Source organism: Chiloscyllium punctatum, chromosome 3, assembly GCF_047496795.1.
Source record: "Chiloscyllium punctatum isolate Juve2018m chromosome 3, sChiPun1.3, whole genome shotgun sequence".
Lineage (NCBI taxonomy): Eukaryota > Metazoa > Chordata > Chondrichthyes > Orectolobiformes > Hemiscylliidae > Chiloscyllium > Chiloscyllium punctatum.
Window position 1 is genome coordinate 36,603,345 of NC_092741.1, and position 20,706 is coordinate 36,624,050.

Below are 20,706 nucleotides of genomic sequence, written 5' to 3' on the forward strand. Positions count from 1 at the left end.
CCAGGTTAACAGTACATACTGACTGCAGCCAGCACAACACAGAGCCAGTTCCCAAAACTGAGGAGACTCTAAATCTCCTGTTAATTTTTTTACAGGGAAAAAAAAAGCACAGTCCTTCACTCACACTGACCCAGCTCCTTCAGAAGCAGCTCTCACTCTCCTGTTTATTTTGTTTTCCCCAGCACCCATGGTGTGTGTGTGCAGGTGTGAGACACAGTGAGAGACACAAAGTGCACGAATCTTTATTCAATTTCCACCACCAGGAAGATAGGAAAACACCCGGGTGGCCAGTGACAAGCAGTGCCCTTCACATCAAAGGGTAATGCTGTGTGATCAAAACAGTGATGGGGAGGGCAGGGACTAGATCAAAATAGAGTTGGAGGGGGAAATAATACACTCCACTCCCTGCGGCGCCCACCTCTCCCTGAACAACTCCAGGGTGTTGGTGGACACTGCGTGCTCCTTCTTCAAGGACACCCGGGCACTCTCCTGTTTATATCTGTCAGCCAGGGCTCCCTAATTGGCTCAGGTTATCAAACCCAATCAAGCATCTCATAGTCTATTAGATCCTACTGGACTATGCCACTTGCTGCCTCTCCAAAGACCATGGATGTAACTGCAGAAGGGAGCCAGGCAGTCAGCAATCATGGTGTTCTGCACATTCACTGCCTATATCTGTTGATGGCTACTTTAGCTAGGTCCAGGACAGGCCCACTACCAAGTCTTACAATCTGCCCTCATGCCTTTGCACCAGATGCTCAAAAAACAGGAATGCGGGGCTGAAGTGCAGCCAAAAGGATAACAGATGATTCTTTACACTGTAAAACATGAGGTGCAATCACCCACAACCAATACATACATACATGATTAAATGACTCCACTGTTACACATGAAAAAGAACAGCTGGCCCAAAGGTTCATGAACCACTTTAATTCACGCTGTATGAGATTGCTGCGTGTAACAACCTCTGCCCTGGGTCCTTGACAGAAAGTACAGAACTCCCACATAGAATGCCTTCCACTGGGGGCTCCTGTCACCAGGGATAGCAAGGTCCATCAAGGCAGATCGAGATGGAAAAAGAAGGTAAAGTGGTGATGGTGTGCAGCAGCAGCAGCTGGTAAAGGAAACCCCTCTGCTCCACATGGAAAGATACAGTGACAATTTCCATGAGAGCGCTCAGGTCACAGGTCACCAGTTCAGGAACCTGGGGCCAATGTGGAATTCTGTCCAAGCATGGATATGTGCAGACAGGAGACCTAAGAATTCAGCACTTTAAAAAAAAATTGATAATCCACTACCAACATACCTTACCAAAATTACCAACAATTCCAATAATGAAAAAACAAACAGAAAGGGAAGCAAACTAGGGAAGGAGTAAGTTAAAATTCTGTCAAAGGAGAAGATAATGGACAGTGCAATAATATTACAATTGAAACCTAGTTAAAGTATTTTGTTTGTAATCTGGAAGTTTAATAAGCATATTTAGTAAGGACTGCATGTGGCAGATGAAAATAATCTAGGCACAGGAGCTGAAATAGCTAATCTTATACTTGCATTAAACAGCAAAGCAAGATAAGCTTATGAGATGCAACCCTGCTTGAGGTTCAGACAGTCGAGGTATAATTTGTAATGGGTTGAAGGGTTATGGAGGGTAGGCACAAAGTGGAGTTGAGGTCATGATGAGATCAGCCACAATCATATCAAATGGTGAAGCAGGTTCAAGGGGCTGAATTGACTGCTCCTGCTCCTAGCTTCTATGTTCTTATAAAAGCATGATCTATGTATGGAAAACCTATTAAGGCTTGTCATTTTCTCTTAGTAGTTCCACCTCCTGGGTCTAATGAGGATAAAAAATATTCATCAATCAATTTAACATTTATAAAGAATGAATGTTCTCTCCCTTTTAAAATTCCTCTTTGTCTAATATTAATTTGAATTGGACACTGATGTGGTTTTATTACATTATTGCAAAGAAATGGCAGAAAGTTATGCATATTTAATCTGATTGATTGATCAACTGAATATTATAATTCTGGTCCAGACCACTAAATACTGTATATGCTATGATCTGAGTAGCAACCAGTAACATTTGTTAACAGTAGACAAAGTGAGATCCAATGGACTTCCTAAGGAAATAAAACCACAATATTCCAAAGTTTGAACATACAATAATGAAATTTACTATTTGGTGCTAGAACAGCATTATAAGCAATGTTTATGACTTATTTTCTAACACCCAGAATTAACATGTGGTAAATATGGGTAACAGGCCATCAAACACCCCACACAAGTCAGATGCCACCAAAATTCCCAGTAATTCACCCCAGATATTAGTGACATGGTGGATTATCAAATCTCAGTAAACAGATTACAATTCACTGTTGAAGACCTTACTTCAGCACTTCCTCACAAAAGCCCTGCTGTCGTGACTGTCATTCCCTCAATGATTGCTTCCATTCTGGTCAATCACCAGATGAAGATAAACTATTTCTCTCAAAGGGTTATGAATCTTTGTAATTCACTATGCCAGAGTGCAGTGGATGCCTGGGCATTGAGTAAATATAAGGAGGAGATAAATTTTTCATTAGTAAGCGTTCAAGGTTTATGAAAAAAATGACTCCATACTTCTCTGGGTTTATGCTCCCCTGGACTCTGGAGATGGTGAATCAGTACTCAGAGGCTCATCTCCAACAGCTAATGTTACCAAGCTAGAACCACCCCTGTGATTTTTCGTTCCCCTTGAGCTCTAATCTTGCTCAGTAGCATCAAGCAAATACTGCTAGTGGGTTTTTCAACTCCCACATTGAGATATACTCAACTATTCGTAGCACACAGCTTCTTCTGACTTTCCACAACTCTCAGGATTTTATTGGCTAGCTCCAACATGTAGTTGCTAATAGATTCCTAAAACCTCATCCCGATTTCTAAGAGCACAGAAATATCCAACTGCTCGAGATTTCACACCAAGCTCATCAGTTGCCTTTCCAACAGCACTGCCTAAGTTGGAGTTTATTTTATTCTCTCTCATACTCCCTGAATTCAGGTAACCTTGCCTATCACCTTTCAATTCCTCTTCAGTGAGCCTTGGACCACCCCAAGTGACCTTGGAAACCTTTAAAAACGGCCGAGCCGAGTGGCCAGCAGAAGTGGACAGCACGGTGGCATAGTGGTTAGCACTGCTGCCTCACAGCGCCAGAGACCTGGGTTCAATTCCTGCCTCAGACAACCGTGTGTGTGGAGTTTGCACATTCTCCCCATGTCTGCGTGGGTTTCCTCCGGATGCTCCGGTTTCCTCCCACAGTCCAAAAATGTGCAGGTTAGGTGAATTGGCCATACTAAATTTCCCATAGTGTTAGGTAAAGGGGTAGATGTAAGGGAATGGGTCTGGGTGGGTTGCTCTTCGGAGGGTCAGTGTGGACTTGTTGGGCCGAAGGGCCTGTCTCCACACTGTAAGTAATCTAATTGCATGTGACGAATATTTTAGAAAAGATAAATGTAACAACCCCTTGGAATGAGGCATGCCCTGAATGGTATATTCTCAGAGTGGAGAGTTCATCACACAATGATATTTTAATAATGAACCTGACTGTTGATAATTTCTTGTACCTAATCAGTCAACAATATGAAGTCCTGTACGTTAGGTTTCTTCTTGACACACCCACCACCTTGGTCAAGTGTTCCCAAACAAGTATTTGTCTGAGGGGCCGCACTTGGTTTCTATCCTGGAGGCACACCCTGCTTCCACAGTCCACTGAACTTCAGACAGCAATAGTCAAGGCTCATGAATGCCCATGGTTGTGTAAGGATTTAAAAAATTTTCATTCATGGGATGTGGGAGTCACTGGCTAGGCCAGCATTTATTACCCATCCCTCCTTGCCCAGTCAATCACATTGCTATGGGTCTGGAATGACATGTAGGCCAGACCAGGTAAGGACATCAGTTCCCTTCCATAAAGGACATTAATGAACCAGATTTTTTTTTTCAACAATCGGCAAATGATTCACAGTCATCATTAGACGTTTAATTCAAGGTTTTTATTGGATTTAAATTCCCCCATCTGTCATGGTAGAACTTGAACCTGGGTCCCCGAAACATTAAGTGGGTCTCTGGATTAACAGTCTAGTGATAATACCATTAGGTTATCATCTCCCCTTCTGCTGGGGTTTGAGTTGTTAAAACCAGTGCAAATTCCCAGCACTGCTGGGTTAGAGCTTCTCGCTGCCTATCCAGCTATCATCACTATCTCTATGAGGATTGTGACCTGCAGTTACTTGGTGTTGAATGCCCATGTCCCAATAATCAGAAGATTTGTTTCCAATCAGTTACATGAAGTACTATCAACTTGCATATCCCATGTACTGTACTACCAGACTTGCCACAAAGAGTTGACTCAGTTCCAATTCTTTCATGGCAACATGGATCAACTTGGAGCCACTTTGTCCACTGAGACCCCAATTAACTCTTCACCCTGTACACCCGAAGAGACACCTGTTGGTTACTGGACAATCAACAAATGTGAGCTTGAACCCAGACTAAACTAAATTTTCACTATTCACCGAACACAGAGCGAACAGAATTAACTCTCATTGAACAGCAAGTCTATGGACTGAAGGCCTGGAGTTTCAGCTCCAACTCCAACCAACCGAATGGATAAATGAACAGCCCCACACAAAACAAAAAATAATCAAGCAAAAGGAAAATGAAGCAATGTTATGCAAAATGCAAAGACCAGAAATACTAAAAACTAAGAGTTTTCAATCACCACTTGAGTATTCCAGGCCAAGTGTGAGGTGGTAGTCCAAGAGCAGCTCCAGAGAAGGATCGCTTCTGCCTGCCCCTCTTGACAGTGTGCCACTTGGGAGTATGATCTCACACACTTCTGGTTTTGAAGTCAATAATTTCATGGTTTGGTACTTCCTATATTCAAAACTCTGCTCAATAAAATCCAGTTTAAATAAAACACTGCATGCACGTGTATACATTAGTTTGTATATGCACTTGTAGGCTTCACCTATTTGAGGCAAGGTGATAAATACATACCTTTCCATGCAATAAAGAAGCTAGTGAGTTTCAATGTCTGTCAAATAACTAAAGCTAAAATCATGGCTTTCATTAATACATGAATGGAATTGAGTACTGAAAGTTCAGCAACACAGGTAAAAATACCTTCAGATGTCTCTACTTTCCGTGTCTTGTTTGGCACAAAGATCAATTTAAACACACCGACAGTAAAAAGACGACTTGTTCTCCCAACAACTGACTTAAACAGCTTAAAAATGTTGTTCAAATGAAGTTCTAAAGAAGCTTGTAAGCAAAAAATAAAGGCAATAAACTTGACACAAAGAAAAATGGAAACAGAAACCCATTCCTACGCCTCACCCCCATTCCAGTTTTGAATAAATGTTATAATCTAATCCAGGTAATTTATGAGAGCAAAGTTTTCTGAAAGGTTTAGAATATAAACCAAATATATACAGTTTTTATTTTAAAAGAAACATAGAAACTAAAAATATAAATAGCAAGAACCCTAAGAAGCATCAGATATAGTTAGGGAAATGTAAAACTGGGGAGGAAATAAGTTGTCAATGGAAGAAAAAAAAATTCCCCAGCAACAGAAGGAAGGTGCTAAAGCTTATAGTCTACATCAAAGCTTGCCTCAGCTTTTGTTTGTCACACCACCCACATAATACCCAAGTGGAAACTAAATGTTCTTAGTTAATTGGGGGTTTTCTGTTTGGAGTGCACCACCTTTAGACATATTTAAATAAACATGTACTTAAATTAACTACATGAACACCTAGCTGTCTAAAAAAATTATATGCACATTATATCCAATTATATGGACATTATATCCAATGATGGTACAAGCTCATCTGACAAAACTTTAAAAATGTTTTGCTTTCCTCTCCAGCCTTCTCACTTCTCCATTTCTGAAGGCATTTATCCTTTTATTGGGAATGAGCAACATGCACATAGACTGCCCTTCAAATTTCACGCAAGTGGCATTGGTGAAACTCACTGGTAGGCATCCAAATACATTCTGTCCTCACTTGAGAAACATCCACATGCATCTCCAGCAAAAGACAGCAGGCCACTAACGAGGAGTAGTGGTTATGGTTGATCAGTCTAACTACTTCAGTAGCATACAGATAAACTGCAGTGGTGTATCTGTGGCCATCCCTCCAGAGATTAGTTACAAAATTCAAAAAGTGGATTGATCTCACTGCATTTCTTATATGAATGGCTCAAATGTTCAGTGGATAAACTTATTGGGTACCAAGGAAGGATGACCGGGAGGGATGACCAGGTGGGACAGAGGGATAACATTCGAAGGGGGAAATGGAATTTAGACCTGACAGCAAAATTTAAGTGACAATATTTCACAATTTCCAAACCACATCTAAATGTGAACTGGGCAAACACACAGGCAGTTGATGTTATTATACCAAAGGATCTTCTCTGAATGAAGTCAGTTACTTTTGAACATACATACTTTATTGTTTGGTCAAACAAAAGTGGGTTACAGGAAGGAGAGACAAATGTGACAATGGTTAAACATCAGTGATGCTCAAGAGACAGAAAGAACTTGAAGAAATTGTTGTCTGTTCTACCAGGTAAGTCATACATTTTCCAAATCCAACATACAAGTCCAGGTAACTCAGGTTCACAAAAACCTGCTTAACTCTATACCTAAATTTCTATAAACAAGGTGTAGGAGAGGATTTTCTGATGACAGTTCTTTTTTTAAGAGCACATTTATTTGATTATTTATTTGTTCAGTGACTCTTCTGTGTTCTAAACAATTGGACTGGGTAGACTGTTCGACAGGAGCATAAATGGTCCCTAAAACCTTTCTCCTGATATTTTAGATATGCTCATTTGATCTGAATGACTCCTCTTACATTTCCAGCAATAAATCATGGGTAGAGTTTAGTAATACTATTAGAAAATTACCAGAGTGAGAATATGATGAAAGGTTGTCTACTTTTGCAGATCTTCCAGATGAAAGTTGCTTTGTGTGGAATGTCATAGAACAACAGATTCATACAGCACAGAAACAGACCTTTCTGTCCAACCAGTCCATTTCGACCATAATCCCAAACTAAACTCCTGCCTACTCCTAGCTCCCGATCCCTCCAAACCTTTCCTTTTAATGTACTTATCTAAATGTCTTTTAAACATTGTAATTGTTTCCTCAGGAAGTTCATTCCACACATGAACCACCCTCTGTGTAAATGATTTGCCCCTCATGTCTTTTTAAAATCTCTGTCTTCTCACCTTAAAAATGTGCCCCTCACCCTGATCCTGAAATTCCACATCTGGGGGAAATGACGACTACCATTAACTCTATCTATTACCCTCATTATTTTACAAATTGCTATAAACTTGCCTCTCAACCTCCTATACTCCCAGTGAAGGAAGCCCCAGCCAATCCAGCCTTACTTCATAACTCAAACTATCCATACCCAACAACATCCTGGTAAATCTCTAATGAACTCTCTCCAGCTTATCCTTCCCATAGCTGGGAGACTGGCACAATATTCCAAAAGAGACCCCACCAATGTCCTGCACAACCTCAACATAACTTCCCAACTCTTATACTCAAAGGACTGAGCAATGAGGGCAAGCATGCCAAATGCCTTTTTAACCACCCTGTCCATATGAGACACAAACTTCAAAGACCTATATACTTGAACACTTATGTCCCTCTATTCTACAACTCTGCCCAAGGCTCTACCATTAATTGTATAAGCCTAATGCTTGTTTGTTGTACCAAAATGAAATACTTCGCATTTATCCAGATTGAACTCCACTTGCCATTTTTCACCCCATTGACCCATTTCATCAAGATCTCGTAATCTCAGCAAACCTTCTTCACTGTCGAGTATGTCACCAAATTTGGAGTTAACTGCAAACTTGCTAACCGTGTCTTCTATAGTTTCATCCAAATCATTGGAAGGGGACTAATATACTGGCAGGGGAATTTGCTAGAACTGCTTGGGAGGATTTAAACTAGTAAGATGGGGGGGGGTGGGGGCGGTAGGACCCAGGGAGATAGTGAGGAAAGAGATCGATCTGAGACGGGTACAGCTGAGAACAGAAGTGAGTCAAACAGTCAGGGCAGGCAGGGACAAGAACCCAAAGAGAAAAGGCTGGAAAATCTCAGCAGGTCTGGCAGTATTTGTAAGGAGAGAAAAGAGCTGATGTTTCGAGTCTGACTGACCCTTTGTCAAAGCCCTTTGGTATTTCCCCCAGATGTGGAATTTCAGGACCAGTGTGAGGGGCACATTTTTAAGGTGAGATTTTCCAGCATTTTCTCTTTTGGTTTCAGATGCCAGCATCTGCAGTAATTTGCTTTTATTCAGGCAGGGACAAGGTAGGACAAATAAATTAAACTGCATTTATTTCAATGCAAGGGACCTAACAGGGAAGGTAGGTAGATGAGCTCAGGGCATGGTTAGGAACATGGGACTGGGATATCATAGCAATTACAGAAACATGGCTCAGGGATGGGCAGGACTGGCAGCTTAATATTTCAGGATACAAATGCTACAGGAAGGATAGAAAGGGAGGCAATAGAGGAGGGGGAGTGGCAATTTTTATTAAGGGATAGCATTACAGCTGTGCTGAGTGAGGATATTTCCAGAAAAACATCCAGGGAAGTTATTTGGGTGGAACTGAGAAATAAGAAAGGGATGATCACATTATTGGGATTGTATTATAGACCCAGATGATGAAGGGCTTTTGCCCGAAACGTCAATTTCGAAGGTACTTGGATGCTGCCTGAACTGCTGTGCTCTTCCAGCACCACTAATCCAGAAATGGTATTATAGACCCCCCAATAGTCAGAGGGAAATTGAGAAACAAACTTGTAAGGAGATCTCAGTTACCTGTAAGAATAATAGAGTAGTTATGGTAGGGGATTTTAACTTTCCAAACATAGACTGGGACTGCAATAGTGTTAAAGGTTTAGATGGAGAGGAATTTCTTCAGTGTGTACAAGACAATTTTCTGATTCAGTATGTGGATGTACCTACTAGAGAAGGTGCAAAACCTGATCTACTCTTGGGAAATAAGGCAGGGCAGTTGACTGAGGTGTCAGTGGGAGAGCACTTTAGGGCCAGCAGCCATAATTCTATTCGTTTTAAAATAGTGATGGAAAAGGATAGACCAGATCTAAAATTTGAAGTTCTAAATGGAGAAAGGCCAACTTTGATGGTATTAGGCAAGAACTTTCGAAAGCTGATTGGAGGCAGATGTTCGCAGGTAAAGGGACGGCTGGAAAATGGGAAGCCTTCAGAAATGAGATAACAAGAATCCAGAGAAAGTATATTTCTGTCGGGGTAAAAGGGAAGGCTGGTAGGTATAGGGAATGCTGGATGACTAAAGAAATTGAGGGTTTGGTTAAGAAAACGAAGGAAGCATATGTCAGGTATAGACAGAATAGATCGAGTGAATCCTTAGAAGAGTATAAAGAAAGTAGGAGTATACTTAAGAGGGAAATCAGGAAAGCAAAAAGGGGACATGAGATAGCTTTGGCAAACAGAATTAAGGAGAATCCAAAGGGTTTTTACAAATATATTAAGGACAAAAGGGTAACTAGGGAGAGAATAGGGCCCCTCAAAGATCAGCAAGACGGCCTTTGTGTGGAGCTGCTAAATGAATATTTTGCATCAGTACGTAATGTGGAAAAGGATATGGAAGATATAGACTGTAGGGAAATAGATGGGGACATCTTGCAAAATGTCCAGATTACAGAGGAGGAAGTACCGGATGTCTTGAAACAGTTAAAAGTGGATAAATCCCTAGGACCTGATCAGGTGTACCCGATAACTCTGTGGGAAGCTAGAGAAGTGATTGCTGGGCGTCTTGCTGAGATATTTGTATCATCGATAGTCACAGGTGAGGTGCCGGAAGACTGGAGGTTGGCACATGTGGTGCTACTGTTTAAGAAGGGCGGTAAAGACAAGCCAGGGAACTATAGACCGATGAGCCTGACCTCAGCGGTGGGCAAGTTGTTGGAGGGAATCCTGAGGGGCAGGATGTACATGTATTTTGAAAGGCAAGGACAGATTCAGGATTCCCATGCTGTGCATGGGAAATCATGTCTCACAAACTTGATTGAATTTTTTGAAGAACAAAGAAGATTGATAAGGGCAGAGCAGTAGATGTGATCTATATGGACTTCAGTAAGGCGTTCAACACGGTTCCCCATGGGAGACTGATTAGCAAGGTTCCATCTCATGGAATATAGGGAGAACTAGCCATTTGGATACAGAACTGGCTCAATAGGTAGAAGACAGAGGGTGGTGGTGGAGGGTTGTTTTTCAGATTGGAGGCCTGTGACCAGTGGAGTGCCACAAGGATCGGTGCTGGGCCCTCTACTTTTTGTCATTTACATAAATGATTTGGATGCGAGCATAAGAGGTACAGTTAGTAAGTTTGCAGATGACACTAAAATTGGAGGTGTAGTGGGCAGCGAAGAGGGTTACCTCAGATTACACCAGGATCTAGGCCAGATGGGCCAATGGGCTGAGAAGTGGCAGATGGAGTTTAATTCAGATAAATGTGAGGTGCTGCATTTTGGGAAAGTAAATCTTAGCAGGACTTATATACTTAATGGTAGGGTCCTAGGGAGTGTTGCTGAACAAAAAGACCTTGGAGTGCAGGTTCATAGCTCCTTGAAAGTGGAGTCGCAGATAGATAGGATAGTGAAGAAGGCGTTTGGTATGCTTTCCTTTATTGGTCAGAGTATTGAGTACAGGAGGTCATATTGCGGCTGTACAGGACATTGGTTAGGCCACTGTTGGAATATTGCATGTAATTCTGGTCTCCTTCCTATCGGAAAGATGTTGTAAAACTTGAAAGCGTTCAGAAAAGATTTACAAGGATGTTGCCAGGGTTGGAGGATCTGAGCTACAGGGAGAGGCTGAACAGGCTGGGGCTGTTTTCCCTATAGCATCGGAGACTGAGGGGTGACCTTATAGAGGTTTACAAAATTATGAGGGGCATGGACAGGATAAATAGACAAAGTCTTTTCCCTGGGGTCAGGGAGTCCAGAACTAGAGGGCATAGGTTTAGGGTGAGAGGGGAAAGATATAAAAGAGACCTAAGGAGCAACTTTTTCACTCAGAGGGTGGTACGTGTATGGAATGAGCTGCCAGAGGAAGTGGTGGAGGCTGGTACAATTGTAACAATTAAGAGGCATTTGGATGGGTATATGAATAGGAAGGGTTTGGAGGGATATGGGCCAGGTGCTGGCAGGTGGGACTGGATTGGGTTGGGATATCTGGTCGGCATGGACGGGTTGGACCGAAGGGTCTGTTTCCATGCTGTATATCTCTAGGACTCTATTAATATAGATGACAAACAAAAGAGGACCCAGAACCAATCCCTGTGGAACACCGCTGGTCACAGGCCTCCAAACTTGACCAACAAAAGGAATGAATGTAAAACATTTTGAAAAACTCATCAGGTCTGGCAGGATCTGTGCAATGAGAAACAGAGTTGTTTCAAGTCCAACATGAGTCTTACTTGTAACTGAGGAAAAGCCAATGAACTCAAAACATTAACTGTTTCTCCATCCGCAAATCTTGGCAGACCTGATGAGATTCTTGGCCTTCCTGTTTTTATTTCAAATCTCCAAGCATCCACAGCATTTTACTTTTTAAATAATCAAAAAAATTGACGTGATGTTATGGTTGTACAGGATGTTGGTGAGGCCACTTTTGGAGTACTGTGTCAAGTTGCCCTGTTATAGGAAGGAAAGGGTGCAGAAAAGATTTACAAGGGTGTTACTCGTACTGGAGGATTAGAGCTAAAAGGAGAGGCTGAATAAGATGAGAATTATTTTACTGGAGTGTGGGAGGTTGAGGGGTGACCTTATAGAGGGTTATAAAATCATGGGGGCATAGCAAAGGCCTTTCCCTAGGATTGAGGAATTAACACCACAGGGTGAATATTTAATGCGAGAGGAGAAATATTTAAAAGGGTCTTGAGGGACAACTTTTTCACACAGAGGGTGATTCGCATGTGGAATGATCAGCCAGAGAAAGTGGTTAATGCAGGTACAGTTACAACATTTGAAAGACATTTGGACAAGTACATGAATAAGCAGGGGTAGAGGGAAATGGGCTAAACGCAGGCAAATGGGACCAGTTTACTTTGAGAAACTTGGTCGGCATGGTCAAGTTGAATTGAATGGTCTGTTTCCATGCTGTATGACTCTAAAACTCTATAACCCTTACAGCATTCATGTGGCACAGAAAGGGACCAAGAACACTTATTTGAATGCATCATAATGCAATTTTTATGTGTTTCAACACACTGGGTCGCCACAAAAAAAAAGATTAATCAGATGCTGAAGCCTGATAAGTTTAGTAATCAGCTTCACTTGCATGATTTACACTTCTATGTTATATGCATTCATATTAAATGTAATGGACAACCAGAAAGTAATTACAATATTGCAAACCGCTTGATGAGTTATTTATGCACAACAGGTGTTTAATGAAAATTTTCATTTGTAAGTAGGTACTTAGCCAGAGACACTCAGCTAATGCTGCTTCCATAACAGCTTACAAGGTCACATCAATTTCCTTCATGTGAATCCATGGAAAGTGATGGGACCAGACAGAGTACCAGGCCGTGCACTCAGAGCATGCACAGCTCAACTGGCAGGGATTTTGTTGGACATCTTCAACCTCTCCCTGCAGCAGGCCACTGTCCCTGCCTGTTTCAAGAGGGCCAACATCATCCCTGTGCCTAAGAAGGCTCATGCAGCACGGCTCAATGACTACCACCCAGTGGCCCTAACTTCAGTGGTCATGAAGTGCTTTGAAATGTTGGTCATGGTATTAATCAACTCCAGCCTCCCCACTACTCTTGACCCACTCCAATTTGCCTATCGGACCAACTGAGCCACATCAGGTGCCATATCACTTGCCCTTCACTCCTCCTAGAACATTTTGACAACAAGGACAGCTATGTAAGAATCCTACTCATTGACTGCAGTTCAGCCTTCAACATTATTATCGCCTCAAGACGGTTTACTAAACTTAGTGATCTTGGACTAAGCCCCACTCTCTGCAACTGGATCCTCAGTTTCCTGACTCAGGCTATAATCAGTGAAGAGGGAGAACAATATTTCATCCTCACTGACACTCAACACTGGAATTCCCCCAGAGGTGCGAACTCAGCCTCTACTGTACTCACTGTATACCCATGACTGCGTCGCCAAATATCAGACTAATGCCATTTACCAGCTCACTGATAACACCACCATAGTCAGTCAAATCTCAGATGGCAATGAAACAGACTACAGACGGGAGGTGGAAGACCTGGAAAAATGGTGCATTGAGAACACCCTTGCTCTCAATGCTGGCAAAACCAAGGGACTCATTATTGACTTTCGGCAGGATGTTACTCATGTCCCCCTACACATTAACAGCACAGAGGTGGAACAAGTGGAGGGTGTCAAGCTCCCGGGAGTGGTTATCAACAACAAGCTTTCTTGGACTCTTCATGTGGACGCACTGGTTACAAAGGTCCAACAACGTCTCTTCTTCCTCAAGCAGCTGAGGAAATTTGGCATGTTGGCGAATATCCTTGCCAACTTTTACAGGTGTGCCATCAAGAGCATTCTGTCTGGATGTATCACTACCTGGTATGGGAACTGTGCCATTCAAGATTGGAAACAGTTACAGAGAGTGGTGAACTCAACCCAGACACTCACAAAGGCCAACCCTCCATCTATAGAATCCATCTACCAGGCCCTCTGTCAAGGAAAGGCTGCCAACATTCTCAAAGATCCAAGCACACCTGGCAATGTTCTTGTACAACTTCTACCATTGGGGAGAAGGTACAGAAGCCTGAACACACGCACCAGCCAGTTTCGAAACAGTTTCTACCCTACTGTTGTTAGAATACTGAATGGACTCTCAAACTCTTAACATTCGTTGCTGTTTTTGCCACTGTTTACCTGTTATTTGCTTACTCATTCTATCTAACTCTGTGATCTTGCCTGTATTGCTCACAAATCAAAGCTTGTCACTGTGCCTCAGTACACATGACAATAAATTAAACTAAATTCAAATAGAATGTGAATTGACCCTTTCTGGATCAAAGAACAATTCCAAACACTTCACAACCGTTAAAAGAAGTACCTGGGAAGTGCTAGACTGTAGTAAAAGGTGATTTAGTTTATACTTGGGAAAGCCTCAGGTCACCATGAGAAAAATATTTAGTTCATCAGTTATACCTTTAATGGCTGAACAATAAATATTGGCCAGAACATCAATTCACTGGGTAATATCATGGAATCTTTCATATCCACATGAAAGATAAGAAGTTAACTTGTCGATTGTATCATCGCTGTGTTCCATCCGTACTGCTGTGTCACCCGATTGTTGTCTGTTCCTCGATTCGAGGGTTTTGTCTATTGAGGATCTTGAGTTTCTGCCATGGATCTTCATGCATGAGGCAGATTCTCTTTGAGCACATGGTTCAGGATGTCCTATGAGTTAGTGGAAAGTACAGTGCATAATTTGCTTCCTCTTTTATTCTGGCTATTACTCTGCCTCATGTTGAGTCTCAAAAGTGCAATGCACTTGAAGGATAAGTTGTCATCATTGCGCATGATTGGTAATAAGCTCCTCCCAACCATTAATGTTAATATTCCACAATTCTAGGAGAGCTTTCAATTGTCTTTGAAACTCTTCTCTGTCACCCCGAGTTTGCTGTATGGGAAAACAGGACCTTGGTGGGGGCTTAAAAAAAAAGGCCATCAGCATTTGATTGATGGTCACCCCGCTGAATCCTAATGTGGTGACAGGGGCATTATTGCTCTGTCATTGATACAATCCTGATGCGAGACATTTAGTATCAAGGTTGACAGTTAATCTGATGTCTGGAGAGGGGCCGCTGATAAAAACAGAGTGGGAAAAGCCAATGAAAATTGTGTCTTTCTGCTGGTAAAGTGTGTTATCACAAAACTTAAAGGATGAACACAAAACCACTTGGAGGCATCATAGATCAAAACATTGACACGTCATTGGTTATGTCCTTGTTGATTAGGTCAAAGATCCAAGTGTTGTCTTTATTATGCAATTGATGTAGAGATTCATGTCTACTGGACACATCATAAACTCGTTGATTGGTGATGATCATCCATCTAACACAAAGACATTGCAACGCTTCGAAGTTCCAGAAGAAAATTATCATTGTTTGAGTCCTAGAGGTGTCTGATTGAAACCAGGACTTCAAAATGCAACTCACTGGAAAATCTTCACACATCTAGATCAATTCCATAACAGTGTGGTCAAATGAATTCCATTGTACTAGACGCCTGTGCCCACAGGATTGTGTTCAAGCATTTTCATTACCAGGATCGAGTCAATGAAACCAATACTGAATTACGTGACCTCCTAGCTCAAGGCACTTGTGCAAATACAAAGGTAGGAAGAGAAAGCTCCAGAAATCCGACATCCACATCAAATGAGCAACATCCCTTTACTCATAGGATAGGGGTTTCTCTTTATATGAATGACAATACCATCTGTCCACATTGATTAGAACATTTCAAACAATTCCTCAACCATGAATATATTGTGACAGCTAATAGGCTTAAGGTCACCTCACAGCAGCCTGTGATAAAATCTGTGCGTGAACTACATCAATTGGATGGCTGCAACAAGTAATTAAACGGATGAAAAACAATAAGGCATGAGACCCTGACAACATTCCAGTTGAATTCCTCAGAAATGGAACCTGAAGCTTCTACGCACTCAACCTACAGAGGAGGAAGAAAAAAGTCCCACACTGGACATTAGGACTGTGACAACCATCTCCAAAAAGGGAGATAAATCATGCTGTAGAAATCAGTCGGTATTTCCCACATACATCCTTACATGTGTTTTGTTGAACAGCCTACTTCCTGTAGTTGAGGAAACGCATCCAAAGACACTAACCTAAATGGAGTTCCCAATGTCTGCAGTGGGTGTCAAACCTATGACCTCTGTCTCAGAGGTAGAAGTATAATTTCCCAGCTAGGCCTGACCACCTAGTCCAAGGTTTGCTTGTGGCAGCTGCTTAGTAAAGATTTCACTGCTTGTTAGGAGACAACACTTGCATTCACAATAAAAGTGATGAAACTTGCATGCTTAAGAAACAGAAATAGAAAAACCTATATTTAGCCCTTGATGGTCTAATCCAAAGGTCATTTCAGGAAAGAAACACAAATACATATCTGGAGCCCAGAAAAAAAAGGAAATTAAAAGTTAAAATTATCAAAAGTACCTCGATCTGTATCATCTCTCACAAATAAGTCTTTCACCTTGTTAAAGATTAACAGCAACACCTCATGCCTAGGAGAATGTGCAGGATCATTTTGTTCTTGTAAATGAAGTGATGAGGATAAGAGGAAACTTTCAGATCATAAAGTGAGGAACAACAACAAGGTCTGCAATAAATTCTCACATATATATCAGCAATAAGTTCTTACGCAAAGATCAATGCACCCTAGTTAGTCTGGATCTTCTATTAATCAAATGGAATTGTTCATCTTTTTACAAAATGGTCATGGAACACAAGCCAAGGACACAACAGAATAAGATACTCTTGACCAATGTGCACCCAAAATGTACACAGGCTGTACAAAAAAAAATAGGTTGTTGAAACACGGAAAATATTTTATGAGGGAATTACCTCAAAACCCACGAGCAACAAAGCTGTAGGTGGATTATGCAGTGTATTGCCACATGAAGTATTTTCCACAGTAAGCAGTCTAAAATGCACTGTTCTACTTCAGTCATGTCTTCTCACACTATACTATTTACCAAAGTGAGTTACAGGTTTAAACTTCACCATTATTTGAAGCGAGCCTAAAGGTGATTCAGACTGAGTAATTCCTGTCAATATATTTCCATATGCAAACACAATAAAAACAAACACCAAATACAAGATAAGACAGGCATCTCACACTTGCTGCCTGCTTAAGCCAGCAATTCTATCCTGATAATAGGGGTATAAGGTTTGAAAGGTTTTTGAAAATGAAGCAAATGTTAAGGATGTATAGTTTGCAAGAGATATATGAAGATGGTCTTCATATTTTGCAAAGGTGAAAAGCACAGTGAAATTGTGCAAGATCATTGTATATCCACTGAATGGATTTCCACAAGGAGTTCACCAAGAGGTGAGCACAAAGTTAGTGACAATGACGAGAGTTGAAGGTTAGACCAAGTTGTTAGTCATGCCTCCCACTATCTCTGAATCTATTTTTACCTGATTACACCTCTATGAAGCATTTTGGGATTTCCTCAACATTAAAGGCACTTACGTAGAATCAAACTGTAGTTCAATAGATTACTGGTTTCTTGTGGCGTAGATAGGAGGCTGACATGCATCATAAAGATGATGATAACCACCTTGCAACTTGGCTACTGGACATGGCACAAAGTTTGGCAAGAGGAGTTTGGTTGCCCTTCAGAGAAAAATGAGGAGGAATGTACTGGAAGAGATCGAGAAGTTGATCTCCAGAAAGCTGCATGATGTGTCAGGAGAGAGAGAGACAGACAGACAGAGGGCAGTTGGGGTTACTATTCCAGGACAGTCATCAGCAGGGGACTCAGTGGCAACAGGCACCGTTTGAAGCAAGGCACAAACAAGGAAGCCAACAAGCCTGATCAGTAGAGAAGTGACAATAAAATGTGTGGTGTCCCAATTTAGTCAGATACCGAAAATAGTGCATTGAAGATTATAGTGAGAAGGCCAAGTTCTCCCTTATTCACTTTTTAATAATAAATCATAGGTGGCAATACCAAGGTACATGCTGAGGACACGTCCTTAAAAACACTTGCAGTAACATCCAGTGATAAGTCTGCCCAGTGCCCTCATTTATTTTTGTCATTTACAGCCCCAGCCACAGGAGTGTTTTATCTTAGAATACCACTCACCTCGATTTTCTTAAGTTACACCCTTAATGGATCCGTTAATAGGATTTTAATTGGCCGTGGCAAAATTATCTTTATTTGGTCATGGGTGGAATGACCTGCAGCATGGTCAAGTAGATGCCAGTACCATAAGCTGTTAAAAGTTTGGGGAGATAGTTCAGATGGATGGGACTTCAGTACTATAGTCAGGATGTTGTCAAGGTAAATAGCTATTGCTGGGTCCAGTAACCCCAGTTACTTCTCAATGTCCTCTCAACGGGAGCAGAGTTCTTCTGTATATTTAAGACTGAGATAGACAGGTTCTTGATCAGTAGCGGCAAGTGAACATGAGGAATGTTGGATCAGCCATGATCTTATGGAATGGCAGAGCAGGCTTGAGAGGCCAAACAGCCTGTTCCTGTTCCAATTTCTTATGGTCTGTGCTGCATTAGCTAATCTCAGCCAGGGGAAATAGTAATAAACAGAGAAAGAGAAAAACTAAAAAGCCAGACTGACCCCATTTAACTATCTTACAGAACACCTACTGTGCTGCCATAATTGTCAGATTTGGATGGGATGGGTCCAAATGGGTCTGCCCAATCAAACAGCCGGCTTTACCATATTTGCAACTCTCACATGCTTGAAACATGCATGGCACTGGATTGTGAACAGTGAGAGACGTCATTATTTGCATAGACTGAGGGGAAAAGGTCAGAGAGAGAGGATACAAATATAAATAAAAGAATGAGCAAAAATTGAAAGCTGTGTTTATGAAGAGTGTTGCAGGGTAAGAAAAATGCAACCTTGTGAACACTAATGATCATTTTAACTCCTTGACATTGTCACCTCCGCTCTGCCCCCTTCACCCTTCCTATCAAATGTTGACAGCAAAATCATTTAGGAAATAAATTCATTAAATAATAAGCACACTTAGGTAGTCAAAAATTTGACCAAAATGCTGTTGGCAAGCTCAGATGCAGTGCATTATGAATTCCAGCTGCATATCATAGTAATGTTCTCTAATACCAAATTTACTGATTTATATATAAAGACATTCATCACCACAATAATAATCCAACATCACAATACACTTCCGTCTCAAAACAAACCAACTCAGCCTGAATATGAAAATAAGCACAAGACATTTTCAAAAGGTGCCTGTTTCAGGGTTCTGCCTTTCTCAAGATTGCATGATTCCCTTTTAATACTGCATTAAAAAATTTCTACACAACACCACCATATGTTTCACAGTGCAATTGCATTGTTTTCTCATGTACAGAATTACAACTGTGAGTTATTTGCAAGATTCAGTTTTGTGAAGTTACACAACCACCCACGAGGAAGTGGATCTTTTTTGTGTAGGTGGTAGAAGTGGGGTTGTGGGGGGTGGGTGGTGGCACATAGGGAGCGACACACTGTCTGTTAGGGGGGTTTCTGGGGATGCCAGGAAATTAGCTATGGTGGTTTCTGTGCTTGCAGACATAGATACATGCTTTGCCCTGTCATGGAAATTTATTGCTTGCAACAAAAATGAAGACCATTATATTAAGCGACAACTGAAGCTTAATATGTGGAAGATATGAGTCAGCAAAGCACAGCTTGTACTTCCCCTTTTCATGTCCAGAACATAAACCACAATGTTAAGAAATCTGATTTTTTTTGCCTTTTTCCCATGTAAAGAGAGATTGAAAAATATTTGTTGGATTTACCTGTGACTATAACGAATGGCAATCGTCAGGCCAAGCTGAAAATGTAAAAAAAAAGCATGTTATATTAAAGAAATTGTACATTTGTGGTGTTTTAACACATTGGCAAACTTGTGATTCATATCTCGTAAATTATTTTTAAATTCAGACTCTGCAGTCATTCTGCAAATCACAAATGAAGTGAGTAACTAATTCCTTTCATTGATGGTATTAGCTAAGGTAGGGATGATGGTCAGGACTTGAGAAAACATCCTGTCCTTCTTCAAGGAATGCCACGGGAGATTTGTTCAGACAGACCAAACCCCTCAAAATGTTCAAAAAATAAACGAGACCCCCTAACTTTTCTTATTTTAAATGTAAACGTAAGGTGCTGTATTCCAAATGTAATTCAATTGGTCAAACTACTGGAATTTAAAGCAAAACACGCTTTATTAATCCATCGTAGTTAAATACAACAAAAGGATCAAGGAATTGGAATAACAATTGGAAAACGTAACAGAATAATAGGTACGGTAACTATTGTTAATTAACTATTCCAATATAGTAACATCCCATAAAAACATCCTTGGCAAAAGGCAAATTCAGAAAATAGACTGTTTTACATGCAGCTCGCGCAGCATGAGCGCTTTTGGCTGTAACTGAGAGAGGGAAAAGACAGCTTCCACTTCTTCCCCAACAGCAACTGCAGAAAGCTAAAACAAAAAATCCTGCATCTGTGGGAGCTTGACTACACCCATTCAGGCTGCTTCTATTGTTCCAAGGCCTCAGAAGCTGTTTATTCTCATGGCTCTCATAGACTGCTCGCCACCTCTGCCTTAAAACTTCACTTCAAAAAAAACTCATGAAAAATACACCCCTTAAAGACACAGTATGTCAACTACTTCATATCTAGCCAATGGGGCCTCTGTCTAATATTCAGTTCAATATAGACTACACCTTCAACAAGAAGCACTTCTTCAGTAATTCACCAAGATATTAATTTTGATTATGCGCTTGAACACGCAATTTGAATTACATTTAAGTGTGCCACCAACTAATTCTGATACTAAGCAGTATTTAAGTCAATTGTTCA

General features: G+C 41.1%; 1 protein-coding gene across 1 annotated transcript in view; it reads right to left on the reverse strand.

The window, feature by feature from the left end:
* The window catches only part of acoxl (acyl-CoA oxidase-like), a 392,592-nt gene that overhangs the window by 289,704 nt on the left and 82,182 nt on the right, over positions 1-20,706 (reverse strand). The window contains exon 10 of the mRNA XM_072551478.1: positions 19,638-19,672. Coding sequence (XP_072407579.1) covers positions 19,638-19,672 — 35 coding nt within the window. The remainder of the gene's footprint in view (positions 1-19,637; positions 19,673-20,706) is intronic.